At 34.2% G+C, this 15,591-nt stretch overlaps 1 protein-coding gene across 1 annotated transcript in view; it reads right to left on the bottom strand.

The window, feature by feature from the left end:
- The window catches only part of LOC136028746 (symplekin-like), a 110,869-nt gene that overhangs the window by 35,016 nt on the left and 60,262 nt on the right, over positions 1-15,591 (bottom strand). The window contains exons 11-12 of the mRNA XM_065706630.1: positions 11,566-11,761; positions 9,811-10,049 (exon numbers count right to left, since the gene is read on the bottom strand). Of these exons, the coding sequence (XP_065562702.1) occupies positions 9,811-10,049; positions 11,566-11,761 (435 nt within the window). The remainder of the gene's footprint in view (positions 1-9,810; positions 10,050-11,565; positions 11,762-15,591) is intronic.

The raw sequence follows: 15,591 nt of genomic DNA, 5'->3' as shown, positions 1-15,591 counted from the left end.
CCAGGCTTTTTTTGTGGATGCATGCAGCAGAAAAATATAGAATACGATCAGGATATTTATTAAACGAAGAGGAGGGAATTAAAGATTCAAAAATTTTAGCCAACCTGAAACAAAGAGAACATGAAGAGAAATCTGAAACCTGACCGTTACCAGGCTTTTTTTGTGGATGCATGCAGCAGAAAAATATAGAATACGATCAGGATATTTATTAAACGAAGATGAGGGAATTAAAGATTCAAAAATTTTAGCCAACCTGAAACAAAGTGAACCTGAAGATAAATCTGAAACCTGACCGTTACTAGGCTTTTTCGTGGATGCAGGCAGCAGAAAAATATAGAATACGATCAGGATATTTATTAAACGAAGAGGAGGGAATTAAAGATTAAATTTTTTTAGCTAACCTGAAACAAAGAGAACCTGAAGAGAAATCTGAAACCTGACCGTTACCAGGCTTTTTTGTGGATGTATGCAGCAGAAAAATAAGAATACGATCAGGATATTTATTAAACGAAGAGGAGGGGATTAAAGATTCAAAAATTTTAGCCAACCTGAAACAAAGAGAACCTGAAGATAAAATCTGAAACCTGACCGTTACTAGGCTTTTTCGTGGATGCGTGCAGCAGAAAAATATAGAATACATCAGGATATTTATTAAACGAAGAGGAGGGGATTAAAGATTCAAAAATTTTAGCCAACCTGAAACAAAGAGAACCTGAAGAGAAAATCTGAAACCTGACCGTTACTAGGCTTTTTCGTGGATGCATGCAGCAGAAAAATATAGAATACGATCAGGATATTTATTAAACGAAGAGGAGGGAATTAAAGATTAAATTTTTTTTAGCTAACCTGAAACAAAGAGAACCTGAATAGAAATCTGAAACCTGACCGTTACCAGGCTTTTTTTGTGGATGTACGCAGCAGAAAAATAAGAATACGATCAGGATATTTATTAAACGAAGAGGAGGGGATTAAAGATTCAAAAATTTAGCCAACCTGAAACAAAGAGAACCTGAAGATAAAATCTGAAACCTGACCGTTACTATGCTTTTTTGTGGATGCGTGCAGCAGAAAAATATAGAATACGATCAGGATATTTATTAAACGAAGAGGAGGGAATTAAAGATTCAAAAATTTTAGCCAACCTGAAACAAAGAGAACCTGAAGAGAAAATCTGAAACCTGACCGTTACTAGGCTTTTTTGTGGATGCGTGCAGCAGAAAAATATAGAATATCAGGAAAGAGAAGAGAATTAAAGATTCAAAAATTTTAGCCAACCTGAAACAAAGAGAACCTGAAGATAAATCTGAAACCTGACCGTTACTAGGCTTTTTCGTAGATGCATGCAGCAGAAAAATATAGAATACGATCAGGATATTTATTAAACGAAGAGGAGGGAATTAAAGATTCAAAAATTTTAGCTAACCTGAAACAAAGAGAACCTGAAGAGAAAATCTGAAACCTGACCGTTACTAGGCTTTTTCGTGGATGCATGCAGCAGAAAAATATAGAATACGATCATGATATTTATTAAACGAAGAGGAGGGAATTAAAGATTAATTTTTTTTTAGCTAACCTGAAACAAAGAAAACCTGAATAGAAAATCTGAAACCTGACCATTACCAGGCTTTTTTTGTGGATATACGCAGCAGAAAAATAAAGAATACGATCAGGATATTTATTAAACGAAGAGGAGGGGATTAAAGATTCAAAAATTTTGGCCAACCTGAAACAAAGAGAACCTGAAGATAAAATCTGAAACCTGACCGTTACTAGGCTTTTTTTGTGGATGCGTGCAGCAGAAAAATATAGAATACCATCAGGATATTTATTAAAAAAGAAGAGAGAATTAAAGATTCAAAAATTTTAGCCAACCTGAAACATAGAGAACCTGAAGAGAAAATCTGAAACCTGACCGTTACTAGGCTTTTTTGTTGATGCGTGCAGCAGAAAAATATAGAATACGAAAGAGAAGAGAATTAAAGATTCAAAAATTTTAGCCAACCAGAAACAAAGAGAACCTGAAGATAAATCTGAAACCTGACCGTTACTAGGCTTTTTCGTGGATGCATGCAGCAGAAAAATATAGAATACGATCAGGATATTTATTAAACGAAGAGGAGGGAATTAAAGATTAAATTTTTTTAGCTAACCTGAAACAAAGAGAACCTGAAGAGAAAATCTGAAACCTGACCGTTACTAGGCTTTTTTGTTGATGCGCGCAGCAGAAAAATATAGAATACGAAAGAGAAGAGAATTAAAGATCCAAAAATTTTAGCCAACCTGAAACAAAAAGAACCTAAAGAGAAATCTGAAACCTGATCGTTACTAGGCTTTTTTTGTGGATGCATGCAACAGAAAAATATAAAATACGATCAGGATATTTATTAAAAAAGAGGAGGGAATTAAAGATTCAAAAATTTTAGCCAACCTGAAACAAAGAGAACCTGAAGAGAAAATTTGAAACCTGACCGTTACCAGGCTTTTTTTGTGGATGCATGCAGCAGAAAAATATAGAATACGATCAGGATATTTATTAAACGAAGAGGAGGGAAATAAAGATTCAAAAATTTTAGCCAACCTGAAACAAAGAGAACAGAAAGAGAAATCTGAAACCTGACCGTTACCAGGCTTTTTTTGTGGATGCATGCAGCAGAAAAATCTAGAATACGATCAGGATATTTATTAAACGAAGAGGAGGGAATTATTCAAAAATTTTAGCCAACCTGAAACAAAGAGAACCTGAAGATAAATCTGAAACCTGACCGTTACTAGGCTTTTTCGTGGATGCATGCAGCAGAAAAATATAGAATACGATCAGGATACTTATTAAACGAAGAGGAGGGAATTAAAGATTAAATTTTTTTAGCTAACCTGAAACAAAGAGAACCTGAAGAGAAGATCTGAAACCTGACCATTACCAGGCTTTTTTTGTGGATGTATGCAGCAGAAAAATAAAGAATACGATCAGGATATTTATTAAACGAAGAGGAGGGGATTAAAGATTCAAAAATTTTAGCCAACCTGTAAAAAAGAGAACCTGAAGATAAAATCTGAAACCTGACCGTTACTAGGCTTTTTCGTGGATGCGTGCAGCAGAAAAATATAGAATACCATCAGGATATTTATTAAACGAAGAGGAGGGGATTAAAGATTCAAAAATTTTAGCCAACCTGAAATAAAGAGAACCTGAAGAGAAAATCTGAAACCTGATCGTTACTATGTTTTTTCGTGGATGCATGCAGCAGAAAAATATAGAATACGATCATGATATTTATTAAACGAAGAGGAGGGAATTAAAGATTAAATTTTTTTTAGCTAACCTGAAACAAAGAAAACCTGAATAGAAGATCTGAAACCTGACCGTTACCAGGCTTTTTTTGTGGATGTACGTAGCAGAAAAATAAAGAATACGATCAGGATATTTATTAAACGAAGAGGAGGGGATTAAAGATTCAAAATTTTTAGCCAACCTGAAACAAAGAGAACCTGAAGATAAAATCTGAAACCTGACCTTTACTAGGCTTTTTTGTGGATGCGTGCAGCAGAAAAATATAGAATACCATCAGGATATTTATTAAAAAAGAAGAGGGAATTAAAGATTCAAAAATTTTAGCCAACCTGAAACAAAGAGAACCTGAAGAGAAAATCTGAAACCTGACCGTTACTAGGCTTTTTTGTTGATGCGTGCAGCAGAAAAATATTGAATACGAAAGAGAAGAGAATTAAAGATTCAAAAATTTTAGCCAACCTGAAACAAAAAGAACCTGAAGAGAAAATCTGAAATTGACCGTTACCAGGCTTTTTTTGTGGATGTATGCAGCAGAAAAATATAGAATACGATCAGGATATTTATTAAACGAAGAGGAGAGAATTAAAGATTAAATTTTTTTTTAGCTAACCTGAAACAAAGAGAACCTGAAGAGAAAATCTGAAACCTGACCGTTACTAGGCTTTTTTGTTGATGCGTGCAGCAGAAAAATATAGAATACGAAAGAGAAGAGAATTAAAGATCCAAAAATTTTAGCCAACCTGAAACAAAAAGAACCTAAAGAGAAATCTGAAACCTGATCGTTACTAGGTTTTTTTTGTGGATGCATGCAACAGAAAAATATAAAATACGATCAGGATATTTATTAAAAAAGAGAAGGGAAATAAAGATTCAAAAATTTTAGCCAACCTGAAACAAAGAGAACACGAAGAAAAATCTGAAACCTGACCGTTACCAGGCTTTTTTTGTGGATGCATGCAGCAGAAAAATATAGAATACGATCAGGATATTTATTAAACGAAGAGGAGGGAATTATTCAAAATTTTTAGCCAACCTGAAACAAAGAGAACCTGAAGATAAATCTGAAACCTGACCGTTACTAGGCTTTTTTTGTGGATGCATGCAGCAGAAAAATATAGAATACGATAAGGATATTTGTTAAACGAAGAGGAGGGAATTATTCAAAAATTTTAGCCAACCTGAAAAAAAGAGAACATGAAGAGAAATCTGAAACCTGACCGTTACCCGGCTTTTTTTGTGGATGCATGCAGCAGAAAAATATAGAATACAATCAGTATATTTATTAAACGAAGAGGAGGGAATTAAAGATTCAAAAATTTTAGCCAACCTGAAACAAAGAGAACATGAAGAGAAATCTGAAACCTGACCGTTACCAGGCTTTTTTTGTGGATGTATGCAGCAGAAAAATAAAGAATACGATCAGGATATTTATTAAACGAAGAGGAGGGGATTAAAGATTCAAAAATTTTAGCCAACCTGAAACAAAGAGAACCTGAAGATAAAATCTGAAACCTGACCGTTACTAGGCTTTTTCGTGGATGCGTGCAGCAGAAAAATATAGAATACCATCAGGATATTTATTAAACGAAGAGGAGGGGATTAAAGATTCAAAAATTTTAGCCAACCTGAAATAAAGAGAACCTGAAGAGAAAATCTGAAACCTGATCGTTACTAGGCTTTTTCGTGGATGCATGCAGCAGAAAAATATAGAATACGATCATGATATTTATTAAACGAAGAGGAGGGAATTAAAGATTAATTTTTTTTAGCTAACCTGAAACAAAGAAAACCTGAATAGAAGATCTGAAACCTGACCGTTACCAGGCTTTTTTTGTGGATGTACGCAGCAGAAAAATAAAGAATACGATCAGGATATTTATTAAACGAAGAGGAGGGGATTAAAGATTCAAAATTTTTAGCCAACCTGAAACAAAGAGAACCTGAAGATAAAATCTGAAACCTGACCGTTACTAGGCTTTTTTGTGGATGCGTGCAGCAGAAAAATATAGAATACCATCAGGATATTTATTAAAAAAGAAGAGGGAATTAAAGATTCAAAAATTTTAGCCAACCTGAAGAGAAAATCTGAAACCTGACCGTTACTAGGCTTTTTTGTTGATGCGTGCAGCAGAAAAATATAGAATACGAAAGAGAAGAGAATTAAAGATTCAAAAATTTTAGCCAACCTGAAACAAAGAGAACCTGAAGATAAATCTGAAACCTGACCGTTACTAGGCTTTTTCGTGGATGCATGCAGCAGAAAAATATAGAATACGATCAGGATATTTATTAAACGAAGAGGAGGGAATTAAAGATTAAATTTTTTTTAGCTAACCTGAAACAAAGAGAACCTGAAGAGAAAATCTGAAACCTGACCGTTACTAGGCTTTTTTGTTGATGCGTGCAGCAGAAAAATATAGAATACGAAAGAGAAGAGAATTAAAGATCCAAAAATTTTAGCCAACCTGAAACAAAAAGAACCTAAAGAGAAATCTGAAACCTGATCGTTACTAGGCTTTTTTTGTGGATACATGCAACAGAAAAATATAAAATACGATCAGGATATTTATTAAAAAAGAGAAGGGAATTAAAGATTCAAAAATTTTAGGCAACCTGAAACAAAGAGAACCCGAAGAGAAAATTTGAAACCTGACCGTTACCAGGCTTTTTTTGTGGATGCATGCAGCAGAAAAATATAGAATACGATCAGGATATTTATTAAACGAAGAGGAGGGAATTATTCAAAATTTTTAGCCAACCTGAAACAAAGAGAACCTGAAGATAAATCTGAAACCTGACCGTTACTAGGCTTTTTTTTGTGGATGCATGCAGCAGAAAAATATAGAATACGATCAGGATATTTGTTAAACGAAGAGGAGGGAATTATTCAAAAATTTTAGCCAACCTGAGACAAAGAGAACATGAAGAGAAATCTGAAACCTGACCGTTACCCGGCTTTGCATGCAGCAGAAAAATATAGAATACAATCAGTATATTTATTAAACGAAGAGGAGGGAATTAAAGATTCAAAAATTTTAGCCAACCTGAAACAAAGAGAACATGAAGAGAAATCTGAAACCTGACCGTTACCAGGCTTTTTTTGTGGATGCATGCAGCAGAAAAATATAGAATACGATCAGGATATTTATTAAACGAAGAGGAGGGAATTATTCAAAAATTTTAGCCAACCTGAAACAAAGAGAACCTGAAGATAAATCTAAAACCTGACCGTTACTAGGCTTTTTTGTGGATGCGTACAGCAGAAAAATATAGAATACCATCAGGATATTTATTAAAAAAGAGGAGGGAATTAAAGATTCAAAAATTTTAGCCAACCTGAAACAAAGAGAACCTGAAGAGAAAATCTGAAACCTGACCGTTACCAGGCTTTTTTATGGATGCATGCAGCAGAAAAATATAGAATACGATCAGGATATTTATTAAACGAAGAGGAGGGAATTAAAGATTCAAAAATTTTAGCCAACCTGAAACAAAGAGAACCTGAAGATAAATCTGAAACCTGACCGTTACTAGGCTTTTTCGTGGATGCGTGCAGCAGAAAAATATAGAATACTATCAGGATATTTATTAAAAAAGAGGAGAGAATTAAAGATTCAAAAATTTTAGCCTACCTGAAACAAAGAAAACCTGAAGAGAAAATCTGAAAACTGACCGTTACTAGGCTTTTTTGTTGATGTGTGCAGCAGAAAAATACTGAATACGAAAGAGAAGAGAATTAAAGATTCAAAAATTTTAGCCAACCTGAAACAAAAAGAACCTGAAGAGAAAATCTGAAATTGACCGTTACCAGGCTTTTTGTGTGGATGTATGCAGCAGAAAAATATAGAATACGATCAGGATATTTATTAAACGAAGAGGAGGGAATGACCGTTACTAGGTTTTTTGTGGAAGCGTGCAGCAGAAAAATATAGAATACCATCAGGATATTTATTAAAAAAGAGGAGGGAATTAATGATTCAAAAATTTTAGCCTACCTGAAACAAAGAAAACCTGAAGAGAAAATCTGAAACCTGTCCGTTACTAGGCTTTTTTGTTGATGCGTGCAGCAGAAAAATATTGAATACGAAAGAGAAGAGAATTAAAGATTCAAAAATTTTAGCCAACCTGAAACAAAAAGAACCTAAAGAGAAATCCAAAACCTGATCGTTACTAGGCTTTTTTTGTGGATGCATGGAGCAGAAAAATATAGAATATGATCAGGATATTTATTGAATGAAGAGGAGGGAATTGAAGATTCAAAAATTAAATTTTGAGACCCAAATGTGTCCATTTGTTGGCATTGTATTAATTTTACCATAGTAGTACCCCCTCCTCATTTGGAGGGGAGGGGGCCTAGGGGATCCCCTCAGTTCTATACCTTACTGTGCAGAGATTCACCTGTCTTGCTTCTTTTAGCGATTTTAAAAATCTTCAAGAAAAATATTATTGATAAAATAAAGGCTGTTACCTATCATTCAGCTTTCAATAACCAGTTTGTCAAACCATTGGAAATAAACAAGTTGTCCCACATAAAATTACACAATTCATATATTCGACGCATTGGCCAAAATTTAAGTGTTTGATTTTCCGCATAGTCTTTCTAGTCATTTTGAATTTTAGAAACGAAAACATTTCCAGGATTTTGTTAGAAATCTTGGAAATGAAGATACCAATTGAGGTTCCACAAAAAGTCAATTAACGTTTTTTTTTTTCTTCTCTGTTACACGTAAATGTCTTGTCCCGACAATCACAAATCGCTTACTTTATCTGCTGAAGTTTATTAAAAAAAAAATCCTAAAAAGCACAATAAAAAACATCTTTCCTCTCTTTCTTCTGTTCTATTTAAAATATTTTTTTTTACATTATATATTTTTTTTTTAATGTTAGAGCCATTTATTGTACATGTTCAGTAAAAAATGAATTATCTCGAAAATCTCAAAAGATTAAGGCTTATCTCAAAAGGTTATCACGAAATAAGTAATCTAACATAAGTTAATCTAAGTAATTAAAGTAATCTAACTAAAATAAGTAATCTAACCGTGGCAGTAGCAGAGGGCATAGTTGCTTTGCGATTTGAGACACTTTTCACTATTTTTTTATAATTTGAAAATCATTGGATGGACACAAAATTGCAATTGTATACATCATCTTTTTTACGAAGATCTGAAGAATCCATAATGGAGTAGAAGTATTTCAGAAAATTTACTCTTTAACTGCTAATATAATAACGAAAACGATATCAAGATTTCAGATTTTAAAAGGCAAATATTTATTTCATTTTCTACAATTTTAGTTACTGCGATTTAATAATAATAACAGTTTATTTCTTACCCACAAAAATACTATAAAAGTATTAAATGTGGAGTAAAAACAATGAAATCAACACAAAAAAATGTAAAACATACAAAAAACGAAAAATAATGACTATAGAAATTCTTTTTTACATTAAATAAACACAAAAAATTAAATAAACACACACAAACAGAAAAAAAACGAACTATAGAGAAATAAAAAAAAATCATTAAATACAAACAAGAAATAAAATTGACAAAAAAGGTCAATCAACGAAAGATAACTATAGAAAAATTTTATAAGATGATTATGTGGAGAAAGCCTATCAAGAACCGTGCCTGAGAGTTTCCTGTGTAGCTTTTCCAAATTTAATGTTATATCAGGTACACCATACTTACCGATTAGAATCCGGTTGCGTATCCAAGGAGGAATGAAAAGAAGAAACTGTACCTGAAACAGTACCTGAAATAACTACACTGGAATTTGAAATCGTATTTTTTTTTAATACTTTTCCAGTCTTTGAAGCTAATTTGACGATTTTATACAGCATCTTTTTTATGAAGATCTTCAGAGTTTATGGTCGAGTAAAAATATTCCAGAAAATTTAACACTAATTACTCTTCAACTGCTAGATAATAGCGAAAACGGTATTAAAATTTCAACTTTTAAAAGTCAAATATTTATTTTAGTTTCTACGATTGTAGTTACAACACCGTATTTTTTTTAAATACTTTGCCGTTCTCTGAAGCTAATTTTACACACAATTTGCAGCTTAGGCTTCAAACAGAATTCAGACCACCATCAAACTATACATAAACTGAGAATGCCCAGACTCAGTACAAAACTGTTAAATACGATCTAATTCATTTTGTAGCATTTTAGTGCCAGGTGCAGATAACTATGCTGCACATCTAGGGTGTGTTAAAAGTTTTCTACTTAAGCGTGTTACTGCAAGTTACATTTTATGATGTAAAGTGTATCTTTGTCCAGATACGCTATAGTGATATAATTAAGTTATCACGGAGATATTCTTGTACACTAAATATGGTTTCAATATGATTTTTGTTCTACCTTTAGCTATAACTGGAAAGCAGTTACTGGCAAGAAAATAAGCTCAATCGTAATAAACTCATTTCTTCAGTTGTAATGAGCTAACAGTTCAATTATAATGTAATAATGCAAGTGAACAAGAATAAGCTCAAAATTACAAAAAAAAGAAAAAGACTTACTCGTGTATCCGACTATGGTCTCTTTCAAGTAGCGCCGAGAATAGGAAAAGGCAATTTTTAGCAAGCTGCTCGTTCCATTGATTCGTTGGTTCTTCACCTTCTTCGTCTCCAATGACCAGCTCAGGAGGTTCTTTGAGGGAGAGGAAATTAAGGTACATGACTGCATAGTCTTCAGTCACTTGCTGCATTTCTCCTTTCTCGTAAAGACCCATGACAGCACTCAAAGCCTGGCTCTTTACCTAAAGATTTGATGCCACTATTAATCAAATCATGAGGTTAACTTACACCAGAATTGAAGGCTATTAAGCCAAGGTACGATAGTTAAACCTATAAATACGATTTTTTATAAAGGGAAAAAACTAGTGATTTTAGAAAAATTCGAATAAAACCCTTTATAAGAAAGGTGATAACAATGAATACCGCAATTATGTATGCAACGACTTTTGGTAGGAGTGAAATTGCTGATTAAGACAGACATGAGTACGCAAGAGCATTTTTCGGGGATGGGGGGAGGGGATAATAATAACAGTTGTTTGACAATTTGAAAAAGAAGTATCCAAGAATTAAAAAAATGTAGGATTTGTGTGTGTGTGTGTGGGGGGGGGGGGATGAAGAGCCAAGTATTTACAAATGTTTGTTCTTTCCTACCCATTCCCTCTGGGAACGAGCCGAAGTGATGCCAAAATAAATTATGTAAACTAAGAAGAATCTTTTCATACTACGAAATTCATTTCGGATTTCCAGGGGTGCGGAACTCAAAAGGGGATTTAATACAACAGATTTGTTAGGCCTAGTTGTGCTAGTGATATCAAACCAAATTTTACAGACTAAGGAGGGTCATTTCAGACGAAAAAGAACTTGTCTCAGATTGTTTAGTGGTGGAGAGCTCAAGAAGGCTATTAAAGTGAAGAAATTCAAACAACAAAGTGATGTCAAATGAAAAATCCACATTAAGAAGTGGTTTTGAAAAAAAACAACAAAAAACAAAGTCTCTTGTTTTGAGATCTTTTTGAGTTGAAGAGCTCAAGGATGTCACTAAAGTAGTTGATTTATAAAAGCCAAATGTTAATGTTTCAAATAGAAAATTAAGAAAGGTTCTGTTAGAAAAAAGAACTCATTAAAGATCTTCTAGAAGTACAGAGCTCAAAAAAGAGATTAGGATAAGTGATTTGTGAAACCCAAATATATTAAAAATTTCAAATTAAAACCCAAATTGAAACCTGTTTTACAAAAAAAATGACTCACTTCAGATTTTGTTGAGGCGCAGAGCTCAAAAAGTGCATTAAAGAGGTTGATTTACGGAATTCAAACAGCCAAGTCATGTCAAATGAAAATCTAAATTAAGAAGTGGTTTTGAAAACAAAAACAAAGTGGCTCGTTTCAGAACTTTTTAGGTTGCAGAGCTCAAGAAGGTTACTAAAGTAATTGATTTATAAAAGCCAAGTGTGTAAGTCTTTCAAATGGAAAATTAAGAAAGGTTCCGTTAGGAAAAAGAACTCACTCAAGATCTTCTAGAAGTACAGAGCTCAAAAAAGGGGGTTTAGGATAAGTGATTTACGAAACCCAAATAGACTAAAAATTTCAAATCGAAACCCAAATTAATAAACTGTTTTAGAAAAGAAAATGACTCACTTCAGATTTTGTTGAAGCGCAGAGATCAAGAAGTACGTTAAAGAGACTGATTTATGAAAGCCAAACATGTAAAGGATGTCAAATTCAAATCTAGGGTTGTTTTACAAAAAAGAAGAAACTCACTTCAGATTTCCTAGCAGTGCATAGCTCAAGAAGGGCATTAAAGTAGTTGATCTGTCTTCCTGGTCGATAAATAACAAGTTGCTTCAATAAATCTATGGCAGCTTGAGAGCATTGTTCTGACATTGCTTGTCGTCGAAGGAAATCCACGCTTCCTTCAGGTAACATCGGGGCTTCTAGATATAGGCGCGTTAGTAGCCTAAAAATAGCAGTAAAACTATCTTAGCGTCATACTTTAATGATCTAAACATGATAATAAAGTTTAATGATTAGCAAAATCATAATCCCATCATCCGCTGTAAAACTGTATACCAGAAACTCTGGTCAGTCCCAAAAGGATTTAATTTAAAAGTGTTGCAATACAACAGGATTGGACAGATACTACTTATTTAGTACGGCAAAATAAATTTGTCTTTCAACGCATCTAAGAGTCTCAGACTACGACATAAGAAGTGCAGCTAGGAAGTCAAAATGTTTTCCCATCTGCAGATAGTAAGTATCTTGGCCTAGCAATCGTTACTAGTGTTAAATCATCACGCTCCCTCCTGACTGTGGATCTTGAGGAAAAGTTACGAAAAGTATTTGGACTTCCTGTTTGCTGCAAAGGGCGATACAACAGGCGTATACTAGCCAGAGTCTGCAACTCATTTGCTCTCTCGCAAGTAATTGCACTTTCCCCTTTCTGGCACATCCTTACGTGCGCTGACAAAAAAAAAAACGAAAAAAAACGAAATTTTTCTTGGGAGTTCCAATATGGTCTAAAACCATGAAGTTGATCGCATGTTGATTCTTCGGTCACTCGTATAAAAGAATACATCAAATACATTTAGCTGGTTAAATATGAGAAGTTGCTGGATCCATTTACAGATCCTACAAATCTACCAAGCTTCTCGTCAGGTATAGGAGTTGCACCAAACTTGAACATCGATGTGGCGCAACTGATCGAAATGAAAATGCCTGATTCAAGGACGGTAAACGTGTCTCCGATTCGTTTAAAAAGGGAAGATCATGCAGAAGATTTTACCACAAAATTATCAGCACCGGTCAAGAACTAAGTCATTCGAATAGTCATTTTCCTGTTATTTCAATGGCTCTGTATTAAAGCATCCAGGGACGGTTCAAATTTGGCTGATACACTCAAAACAAGAGATGTCAGCATTTCCACCTGCACTGTTTGAGCCCAGAGAAGCCATGCGGCCAGCAGATAAGCAATACCTGCAGGTGAGCTATGGAATCAGGACAAAAAGGAGGAACAATCAATTCCAAGGTTCAATTTCAAGGAGATACAATCCAATATGTCATCAATGATGGTTGGCTACTTCATGCGGTAGTACGGAACACTTTATCACTTACGGAGAAGTGGCCAGTTCTTACGAAACTTTTTCAAAGAAATATTTTGTCGAATTCCGAGCTGCCTTCGATTCAATCGACCATCTTGTGGTCGATTGGATGGTTAATTGGATCTGAGGTCGATTGTGGTCAGTGGAGAATCTTGAAGTCCATCAGCCTGCCAGACAAGTGCTGTAGACTCTTCGAGGAACTCCATCAGGAAACAGAGAGCTGCGTCCAAGTCAACAACCGACGAAGCCCGTTCTTCCGAATTTGTACAGGGGTTTGGCAAGATTGTGCCGTTGCTTCCGAACTGTTCAGCGTCATCATAGACCACGTCATAGCGAAGACGACCTCAAAGCTAGGATTTGGACTTAAATTTGGAGGAATCCGGATTAAATTTGGACCTCGCGCTCAAGGTATCTGCTGCCATGGGGAGGTTAAATCGTTACCTATGGCAGAAGCCAAGCATTAGTAGAAACACGAAGCGGCCAATCTTGAATTCCCTGGTCGGGTCTGTAATTCTTTATGAAACAGAAACGTGGCCGGCCACAATCACAGCTCTCAAGACCGTAAATGTATTCGAGACAAAAAGCCTTAGGAGGGAAGAAGAATTGAGATGGTTCGACTTCGTCAGCAACAAGAAGTTACTACAGATAACACAGCAGACACTGTGTTCCATCCAAATTTCAGAGCGCACTCTACGATGGTAGGGTCATCTCATTTGAATGATATCACACCTACCAGCTAAAATCGTGCTGGACTTCAACCCCGCAGAAGCTTACTGGAAACGACCTTGTGGCAGACGGAAACATCGATGGTCCGATAGTCTTTCAAAATACTTGAAGTTGGCAAACATCGATGTCCACGATGCACCAGCGTTAGCTGCCGATCGCACCAGTTGGACGAGGCTGACATCACAGTCTATGCTGAGCCACACCTGGCAGGAGACATAAACAAGTTAGCATATATGTTTTTTTTTTTATTTATATTAAAGTGAATTATTATATTGACAATTGCCCATAAAGGCGATCAAGATCATATCATATCATGTCTTAATTATTACCGTCTTTATTATATCTGAAAGATATTGTAATTTTTGAAAAAGAAAAGACAAATTACGAAGATAACAAACATAAAGTAACAACAAATAAAGTGAAATACCAACGGTCTGGTCTATACGTTTTAAATCCTTTTTTACGATGAGTATACCAGTAATTCTTCTAAAAACAAAATGCAAAAAAGACGCGAAAGAAGTCAAAGATAAGGGGGCTCTAAAATAGAGACAAAAAAGTAAATCAAAGAAAGAAATTGGCTCTATTCACCTCCATGATTCCATAAAAAAGTAAGAAAAAAAGAAGAAGAATTTTCAAGCTACGGAGAAAATGGAGACTTGTCATATAATTCCTTTGCAAGTGAATAAAATCGAGAAAGAGTAAAATTATGGTTTTAAACTTTCTTTTCTTTCTCGAAAGATTTTATTTTTTTTGCAAGAAGTCTTTGGAAAACCTGATCCCTCTTTACAAATAAGAGATTATGGCCCAAAGATCTGCTTTTTAAATCTTTTAAGAATAGCAAATCCAAGAAAAAATCCACCATTTTCCTCTAATAGTTGGTTTAAAAAAAGGAGTGAATCTAAAACTTAAAACATGTTAAATTAGATTTTGTAACATGTCAAGCCATAAGCCAAAATGACTAAGGATAAAAAAAAATGGGAACGAACAAATGTTACGAAGAAACAAAGTAGCTCATAGATTTTTTTGCTATAGCAAGAAAAAACAAAACAAAAAACTAACTGATTTGGGTCTTTCAAATCATGTCTGACGATAAGTTTCCCTCCAATCCTTGAAAAAAATTAAGGACTTTAGCTTTAACAACTTCTTACATAATTTTTTTTTACATTTCTATATTTGTTTATAGTCTATTTAAAGAAAATTCCTAAGGCTGAATCTAACGGACATTAGAATTATAATCAATAGTTGTAAGATTTTTCTATATTCATACACTAGTCAGAATTTCTACTTTTACTCCATTTTTTTAGGGGAGTCCTCAGTATTTGTAGGGGAAAATTATAGTTAAACTCACTGCAAATACGGATATAAGCTATGAACATCTTTCCAATGTTTAATGGTTGGAAACAAAAGATTGGGTAACCATCCTTCATATTCCCTGGTCCTTATTTCGCAAATTTTTCAAAAAAGCAAGTACACGGAGAGGACAAAAGAAAATTAAGAAAAAGGTAAAAAAAAGTCATTCCTGACGACAAGGGTTCCTGAAACTATTCAGAAACACTAAGACGCTTCAAGAAGTTTAAAAACATTTTTTTTTTCATTTTTGTAGACGTTTATATTTGAGAAATTGTCGAGTTTACAAAACATAACCAGCATTAGGAATATAACAAATAGATTCGGCATTTTCAATATCTATAGTAACAATTACTATTCTGTTCCCTTTTTTTTATCTTTGTAGAAGAGTCCTCACAGGAGTTTTAGGGGTAAATTCTAATTTTACTCAAAGCAGGTTGGAAACAACTAATTTTGGTTGGAAACTAAAGACTGGGTTGCCATCCTGAATTTTCTCTGATTCTTCACGTCGCTGTTTTTTTCAAAACAGCAAGCACAACAAGGAGAAGAAAAAAATTAAGAAAATAAATATGCTAACAAAAAAATGAAACAAAAATACTAACTGATTCATATTTTT

This window comes from Artemia franciscana, chromosome 7 (genome assembly GCF_032884065.1).
Source record: "Artemia franciscana chromosome 7, ASM3288406v1, whole genome shotgun sequence".
NCBI lineage: Eukaryota > Metazoa > Arthropoda > Branchiopoda > Anostraca > Artemiidae > Artemia > Artemia franciscana.
The sequence above is the reverse complement of the archived record's forward strand: the minus strand, read 5'-3'. Positions and strand labels throughout refer to the sequence as shown.